Genomic DNA, 9,182 nt, shown 5'->3' with positions numbered 1-9,182 from the left:
ATTGGTCGTGTGAAGATGTCGCTTTCTCGCGCTCCGGTGACTGCCGCGTTTTCCTTCGTGGTTTCTGAGTAATTAAACGTTTTGGTATAAAAGTTATCGAATTATTGATTGAAAATAATTAATCTGTGGATCGTAATATATATAAATACATATATATAAGTGATTTACGAGGTGAAGTGCTAAAACGTGATAGCAGCCTTGTGTAGGTCTATTTGTGAGTTGATCCATCTTCTCGTGACTATTATAATTGCTATTTAGTGAATTAAAACTTGGCAGAAAGTAGAGTAGGCCTATTGAACGAATTACAAAAAATGTATTTCTCCGAATCTCCCCCGAATAATAGTAGTAGTTGCAGGTTCCCGGGCAAATGTTCTTCAGCGTGCTTAGGCCAATAGGCCTACGGTAGTGCAATGAAATTATCGTCTCAAGTTCGTGACTTTTGGTAAACGTCGGTAAGTATAAAGCTGCATTTGTAGAATAGGCCCATTTGAATTTTTTTTCGTTCCTAGACCTACAAACATTGAAAATAAGTCATACAATTTTTTCTATAGGCCTACTGGAAATATTCTTCGATTCTTACAGGCGGGGAAATACGTCAAACATTTTTTCCACAGGCCTACTGGAAATATTCTTCGATTCTTTGCGGCCGGGAAAATAATGGTCACACCATTTTTTCCTTAGGCCTACTGGTAATATTCTTTGATTCTTAAAGGTGGGAAAATAGGGGTCTTATACCATTTTTCCATAGGCCTACTGGAAATATTCTTCGATTCTTACAGGCGGGAAAATAAGTCATACCATTTTTTCTGTAAGCCTACTGGAAATATTCTTCGATTCTTACAAGGGGGGAAAATAAGGTTCTTATACCATTTTTTCCTTAGTCCTACTGGAAATATTGTCCGATTTGTACAGGCGGGAAAATAAGAGTCATACCATTTTTTTCCTTAGGCCCACTGGAAATAGCCTATTCCTCGATTCTTATAGACGTGAAAATAAGTCATACCATTTTTTCTATAGGCCTACTGGAAATATTCTTCGATTTTTACAGCCGGGAAAATATGGCTTATACCATATTTTCTTTAGGCCTACTGGAAATATTCTTCAATTCTTACAGGCGGGAAAATAGGGTCTTATACCATTTTTTCCGTAGTCTTACTGGAAATATTGTTCGAATTTTACAGGGGGAAAAATAAGAGTGATACCATTTTTACCTTAGGCCTACTGGAAATATTCTTCGATTCTTACAGACAGGGAAATAAAAATCTTTCTACCATTATTCAATAGGCCTACAGGAAATATTTTTCTGATCTTACAGGCGGGGAAATGAAAATCTTATCCTATATTTGTCAAAATGGGCTTTGTCAAAGATGAATGTTTTACGAAATTGTTAAAATGACTATACTCTGTTTTTTTCCATCTGTCCATCCGCCTGTGGTGGTCGCGCATGGCAACACTGCGTCCCGTGCTTAAATAGTTACGTTATGTCTAAATTTTAGGTAAATAAAAGGATATCTGGGTGTACATTTGCAACTGAAAAGTGTTTTAATAATTTACTGTATGCTAATTACACCGTTAATATTCGAAATTGGATATTATATAAAGCCCGGGACGCAGTGTTGCCATGCGCAAACACCATAGGCGGATATACAGATGAAAAAAAAACAGAGTATAGACTATCATATCGGCCTAAGTTAGCAAAACTAGTAAGGTAATATAAAACCTTATGAAATGACAGGTAACTTGTTGCGTGGTTTCATTATAGAATTAGGCCTTTTGCCCTTGAAGATATTTCAGTGTAGGCCTATAATATATACTCATTATTAGTCGGTGTAATTGTGAATAGGCCTAGTAAATGTATAGACTAAATGAAATCGGACATTACTTTTTTCGGTGCTCAAGGTTATTTTGATAGGTTAAGGAAAAAGGCCTAATCTACCTTATGCCGTATGGCCCTCTCAATAAAGGATAAACTAAGCCACGGAACTCGACTAACCTTCTAAAGACGGGAGCACGGAAGAAGGTGAAAATTCCAAGGTTTAAGGATGCGTGGATTATTTTTAAAAAGCGACTTGATTGGTGGAGTGAGCGTATTTTAAGTTAGGAAGTATGTCATTTGAGTGTGTGTGTGCGTTTGTGTGTGTGTGTGTGTGTGTGTGTATGTATCCTTGCTTGGGAGTATTCTAGGCCTAGGTGGGGTACTGGTCGTCCTAATTATTTTCCGAAACGTATAACGACGAGGTAGTTTAGCAAAGCAAAAATCTTTGGGTTCTTTTACGTTCCAATATGTGTAGTTATTTATATTATTCAAGTGTTCATTGGCAGTCGAGCGATTTACTTGAGCATTAGCCTGAGTAATACTTGACACGTCGTTTAGAGAAAACCTCGCCAATAAAATTGTTATTTTCAGGCAAGCCTTAAGCATTCAGCGTGTGCTTGATGACTGTTTTTTTTCAACGGGGAACATGCACTATTTTTCGCAATAGTTATGCTTGGCTACGTTCACGGAACGGTATCAATTTAGATAATATTACATGGAGGAAAGCATTGACATTGGAGGTGGGCGGAACGTTATCCTTCAAACCATACTCCGAAACGAGTTCAGCTTCACTGGCCGGTTAAAGAATAATGCTAGAAGTAGTCCTAGTCGGTAGTATAACTATACTCTTGTCATCTGTCCACCCGCCTGTGGTGTTTGCGTATGGTAACACTGCGTCCCTGGCTTTAGATAGTTACGCTTTGTGTAAGTTTTAGGTAAATAAAAGGATATCTGGGTGTACATTTGCAAATGAAAAGTGTTTTAATGATTTACTGTATGCGAATTACACCGTTAATATTCGAAATAGGATATTGTTATTATTGTTGAATGTAAGCTTAATGTAACTATCTAGAGCCCGGGACGCAGTGTTACCATGCGCAAACACCACAGGCGGATGGACAGATGGAAAAAACCAGGGTATAGTATACTAGTTATACCACTGACTACGATTATACAGTCATGCATGCATCAGGTGATTTCATGTTGTTAAATGAAACTTAAGGAACATTTTTTTCTCAAGATTTTGTTTGCTGGTCCGCTAGTAGAGTAGGTAGTGTCGTGGATGCAGCTCAGATGTGGCGGGTTCGCGTCTCCCACAAAGGGCGATGGAAAATCACTGGCTCTGTATAGTGACTGTGCTGTGTCAGTGGCCTCTTTGGTATTCTTATTCCACGTGAATAGGTTTCATCTACTGCAATGAATTATCTTTCTCCACCATTTTTTGGTTTGAATGAAAAACTTCCATTCATCTCGGTTGCTCCCTTCTAGCAGAGTAATTAGTAAAGCCCCCACTTATACTCTGGTGCTATTTTTTTTTTTATTATAAAACCACAATTAAAAAAATATGGTTGAATAGCTATTCCTTTTTTTCTGATAAATGGTATTGTGCTTCATGTCGAAGTGGGCCTATATCTGTAACAAGAACAGGATGAACTTTGCGTTTATGTATTACCCCTTAATCATTCTTGGAAATGGAAAGGTTTGATGATATGCATTCATAAATAAACAGTACGCATAGTACTTACAATTATATTTTATTTCAGTTTACTCCACCATTTTTTTATATACAAAACATTTTGGGAGAAGCTCCCTGAAATCATTTTCATACCAGAATCGTCCACCAGCTGCAGGGTTAATGGGGCGCTATTGTGGTGCTTCCATTATTGTTTTATTTTTTTCTTGTAGAATTTAAATTCATTAGAACACGAATATCTCTCTCTCTCTCCTCTTCTTCTCTCTCGCCGCCTCCAGCCATCTACTCTCTCTCCTCTCTCTCTCTCTCTCTCTCTCTCTCTCTCTCTCTCTCTCTCTCTCTCTGTATGTGAATGTGTGTCAGCTTTTCGCCGAATTCCTTCCACTTTTGCAAACTTCTAAATTTTGCACTTAGGGATTTTGCCTCTCTCCTCTCTCTCTCTCTCTCTCTCTCTCTCTCTCTCTCTCTTGAGAGAGAGAGAGAGAGAGAGAGAGAGAGAGAGAGAGCAACAGTAAATGAGTAGTGGTGGGGGGGAGGTTGTTGCTTCACAGTTCTTTATCTCCGAGAGATAATTAGGAAGCTGTAAGTGTAATTGTTCTTGACCTCACGGCGAACTTGAATGAGTAAAGGTCATGCTGTAAAAGAACAGGAAAAAGTTTTTTCGTCCATTATTTAATATATTAATTTTCCGTTGCGTGAATTGTCTTTGTAGGCAATGTGTTTTTTAAATGCAGCGTTCTCATTGTATATTTGACATCTTGAACATTGATCTTCAATTATGTGTTTTCCTGACTTAAATGTAGTGCACTTGTAAGGGGTGTTAGTGCCACAGTGCACTCCCTCATGTGGTTCACTGTAAGCATTAGTAAAGTGTGTTGGCAGTGTTTATTCCGCCGATAGTTTGTACCCACTTTTTGCCTTTTACTTTACCTCTATTCCCGCAGCCTTTCTTCGGTCTTGTGTCCAACCTCTCAGACTTTATGCAACTGGCGTGTTTTCGCCTTAGTTTCATCTTAGAACCGTATACTTTTTTTTTTTTTTTTCTGAATGTCCTTATCTCTCTGTCCAACCGCTCCAACTCAATGTTTTCTATATCCAAAGCGTCCAATGGCTCAGCGCTACTTTTTTTTTTTTTTCTGAATGTCCTTATCTTTCTGTCCAACCGCTACAACTCAATGTTTTCTATATCCAAAGCGTCCAATGGCTCAGCGCTTGGCTAAACAGCCTGAATTTCATATAATCAATGTAATGCAGCGCTTTCAAATGATTAGTATTTTGTTTACGCGTGAGGAAACTGTTATTATGTGCTCGCATGCGTTTGCTGTGTGAAGTAATTTTTTATCGATTTTTAAATGCAGTGCTTTCATGGTATATCGTGCTTATTTTAACAGGTTTGCAAACTCCATTACCTGCTACATTAATTTCCATTGTATACTTGGTTTATTTGTTTTCAGTGCTGTACATTAGGGCTATTTGTGTCTTATTCAAGTGTACGTGTAAGTTGATATTATATGGATGATTCGCGTGTTTCGTGTTTAAGTGTCATTCATAGATGTATCCGTTCATACAAACTACAATTTTTCATTGGTATATGTGGAATATTACTTATAACTTATTTGACAATAGATTTAATAGATTTATTATTGAATACATATCGCATCCATTTAGGTATAATGTTGCATATTCTATCATTGTGTCGCTGCAGCGTCTTTTTTCTTCTTCTGGTCATATTACTGCGAGTGTGCGCTCGTTTATACACATGACATCCCATTTTGTTTAACAAATAATGTAGGTTCTCTCTCATTTTCCCCACTGCATTTCTATTCAGAAGACGCCGGAAAAGAGCGTGGAAAATGAAAAAGAAAATGAAACATTCCAGTCCCAAGAGTCAAGGCAAATGAGCCAAGTAATTAACGCACTTTAATGCAATTTGAATTGCTTCGTAATTGTTTTTCTTTAATATCTGGCTGACTATTTGTCTCGGTTGGCAGGTCGAGTCCCAAGGTCCATACTAGGCATTTTTATTTCTTGTAACTGCTTACTATAAATTGGGCAAGAAGAAGCTTCTCCGTCTTGATTTTTTTAGTAGTAGTTTGATTAAGAGTTTTAAAACGCAATTTTTCTTCAGTTAAAACATTGGAATTCATTTAAGAATTATACTTTTCCAAGTAAGTTAGAATAAAATTAAGTTTTTAAGGAGGAAAAATTAATTAAAAGTAATACCTTCTTTTCCTATTAAAAAATGTATTTTAAAAAATGAAGTTCACGAGATGAAAATATTTTTTATTAATAACAGATAATTTTATAGGGCGAAAAAACTAAATTTGATCGTGAAAATTGTGAAGGAAATTATTAAAATTCGATATAAAATTATATATATAAAATTGAAATCTTGCTTAAAAATAGCAGATATTACAAGCGAAAAGCAAACTTACTTTAAAGATTACACATTATTAGAAGAAAATTCATTTGAAATCAATGTCAAGTGTGCCTGACACTTCCTAGACTCGTGACGCTTTTGAGAATTCCAAGTCACGTGATTCAAACCTCCTCCCAATGACTGTAATCAAATAGTCACCTCTACTCCTACTACTCTTTGGCCCCTTTGTAGCGCCGGAAGCCGCCCCAGGGGCGAACATAGACCACAAGACAATATTACAGGGGTTAGATGATGTAAGTGGGTAAACAATGCATTTCACGCTCATTGTGCGTCTTCCCTGATTGATATTAAATGGTCTTGCCCTCCTCGTAAGGAGGAGTTTTGCTCTAACTTGAGTCAAGTAAGGAAGGAGGAAAGGTTCGTGGAAGGAAGGAGGGGAGAAACGAAGATTCGAGTAAGAGAGAAGGAAAGGATATCATTACCCGATTATCGATAGAAATCAGACGACAGTGGAAAAGATACGAGGTTTTTAAGGTGAACTACATGTTCACCCGTTGTTTTATGTAGTGCATTTAGTGTTGCACCTGCCGTGAAGGGAATAGTGTTACATTGAAATTACAGTTCTTTTATTTCACAAAATGTTTTTTTTTTATATTTATCCGCATTGAGGCTACATGTCTTGACGACCAACTTCCTGATTACGTGAAATTACATTAAGCTGCGAGGCATTTCCTGCTCATCGTATCATTTTAATCGAGTTCTTGAGTGCCTGTACGTGTTTGGAGGACTTGTCTGTTATTTTTGCGCAAAAGAAAGGAAAAGAAGGGAATTTGGAAATAATTTAATTATGACGAGAGTCAGGTCAGGAGAGAGAGAGAGAGAGAGAGTTTTCTTTGCAGACTTTTGATGTTCATGGAACGATCTTTGATTTATTATGAACGCCATATTTCACTTCGCAATGCTTCGTAATTTACTGTAGCGCTTCTAAGGATAGTATGTAATGTCTTGCTTAACTTACGAGTAATGTTCTGGTCAGCAGACTACTGATAAGGTTTGGGTAACGATTGTTAATTTACGAGACTAGACATCAACTCTACTTAAAGTTACGCCTCATACGGTAGTGCCGTGCAGCGAGCGTCCTTTCGGCCCCTAGCTGCAGGCCCTTTCATTCCTTTTACTGTACCTCCATTCATATTCTCTCTCTTCCATCCTACTTTCCACCCTTTCCTAACCAGTGATTCATAGTGCAATTGCGAAGTTGTCCTCCGGTTACACTTTTCAAACCTTTGTTCCGTCAATTTCCGTTTCAGCGCTGAATGACCTCATAGGTGCCAGCGCTTGGCCTTTGGTCTAAATTCTATTTTCTAGTTTATTCTGTACTACATAAAGTTATGCTCTTTTGTGAATTTTGCAAATGAACATTTACACCGTAAGCAGTAGAGCATAGGCTTGGTAACGTAAAAGTATAATGTTTTTGTTTGAGGGTATTGATGTTAATAAAAGAAGAGAGTAAAAGAGGACAGCGTGTGTTGTTCGTTAAATTTTCTGTACTTGCCATGTCTCCGTCCAAGGGGCGTCACAGCATGGAAGAGCATCTGTGCAGAAAGCAATATTGATCGCTCGATATTTCCTGGATCGTTCGGTCTATCTGTTCAAGAGGTTCCGTGTCAGCATTCCAAGAGTGAAGTCTATCAATTCTTGATACAAAAATTCGTTTTTGTTTTGTTTGATTTTCCCTAAGACTTCCATGTTCGGAGTCTACACCATTTAAAGCATGTACTATGTATGTAGAAGCCGATGTGTACACCATTCAAAAACTATAGAAACAGGTATGTACACCATTTAATCATTTTATGTCTGAAATCTAGGCTCTGTATATACCATTTAAAAACTTTGAAACTGGATTTCGTCAGCAAAGGTTAGTTAGCCTATCTGAGTTACCTTGCCGTATTTTTCCTTCTAACGCAGAAGGCCATATACACAGTAAACTATTTTGTACAAACTTGAGTTTTGATTATGGTTTTTGATACAGTTCCAAGTTTGGTCCCAGGTCTGGGTTTGACTCATGCATTATTGACAAGGATGAGGTTGGCCTGTGTCAGCCTGCCATTTTGTAGGACTGTTATTGACCTGTCATAGGTTTAATTTGACCAAGGCGTCCCTTCGGTCCCTAGCAGCAACCCCTTTGATTCCTTTTACTGTACCTCTGTTAATATTCTTTCTTCCATTTACTTTCCACCCTCTTCTAACAATGTTCCATAGCTCAACTGAGAAGTTTTCCTCCTGTTGCACCTTTTAGACCTCTTATTCTTAGTATTCCTTTCAGCGTTGAAGGACCTCATAGGTCCCAGCGCTTGACTTATTTCATTCTATCGGCGTGAAGAATATGATAGAGTAGCCATTTTTAATTATCAGACATCATGAGCTATCATAATGATAAGGCCTGTTATCCTGTTATGACAAAGAGTCCTGCTTTTAAGGTTTAGGTTTATTATGTTCATTTATGACCAAGGTGAAGGTAAGCTTATTGTTATCAGTTAAGCTTAAAAACAATAAGCCTAATGGTAGGATTATTTTATAACATATGCCTTTGACGAGCATTCACGAGATCCGCTTTAGTTCGATAGTGCATGGAGTTCATGCATATTACCCCAGACTCCCAAATTTTGCAAAAAAGGCTCAATTCGTAATCACATTTTAAAAAGGCCATTACATTCATTCATTAATCATTATTCCAGGCGATGAAATGATCATAACATCCATCCCAGTTATCGGTTCTAATTGTTTTTGCATTTGGTCATTTAGTCGCAGAGCCTGAGGAAAAAAGAAAATAAACCTCTTCTTTTCTTTCTCGTATCTACGCCATTTTCACACTAATTAGGTATATATCATCAGGACCCAAACATATCTGGGCATTTTCCCTTAGATCACATTTCTTGATATGGCGTTTCTTCCCACTTCATCTTCCCCGTAGGGTGTTTGTGCCGTTAGTGGGGGTGCACTGTAGGCATTACCCAAGGTTCTCTTTAGCGTCCCTTCGTCCCCAAGCTGCAACCACTTTTATTTCTTTTACTATACCCTCGTTCATATTTTCTCCTATCTTGCAGTCCACCATCTCCTGACACTTGATTCATAGTGCAAATGCTTTGAGGTTTCCCCTCTGTTACGCCTTTGAAGCCTTCTTACTCTCGGGTTCCCCTTTCAGCGCTGAATGACCTCGTAGGTCCCAGTGTTTGACATTTGTCCTGAATTCTGCATTCCATTTCTCTCTGCCTTCTAGGACCCCCCTTGAG

General features: G+C 38.0%; 1 protein-coding gene across 2 annotated transcripts in view; it reads left to right on the top strand.

Annotated features, from left to right (window-relative positions):
- Positions 1-9,182, top strand: part of LOC135214312 (uncharacterized) — a 186,082-nt gene continuing 176,900 nt past the window's right edge. Inside the window, exon 1 of one of the 2 annotated variants that reach the window (XM_064248475.1) lies at positions 1-452. Coding sequence is in view for 1 of the 2 variants with exons in the window: in XM_064248474.1 (XP_064104544.1) it covers positions 16-68 (53 nt within the window). In the remaining variant the exon portion in view is untranslated. The remainder of the gene's footprint in view (positions 453-9,182) is intronic. The other variant, XM_064248474.1, reaches the window with a different exon arrangement.

This window comes from Macrobrachium nipponense, chromosome 45, assembly GCF_015104395.2.
Source record: "Macrobrachium nipponense isolate FS-2020 chromosome 45, ASM1510439v2, whole genome shotgun sequence".
NCBI classification, from domain to species: domain Eukaryota; kingdom Metazoa; phylum Arthropoda; class Malacostraca; order Decapoda; family Palaemonidae; genus Macrobrachium; species Macrobrachium nipponense.
The sequence above is the reverse complement of the archived record's forward strand: the minus strand, read 5'-3'. Positions and strand labels throughout refer to the sequence as shown.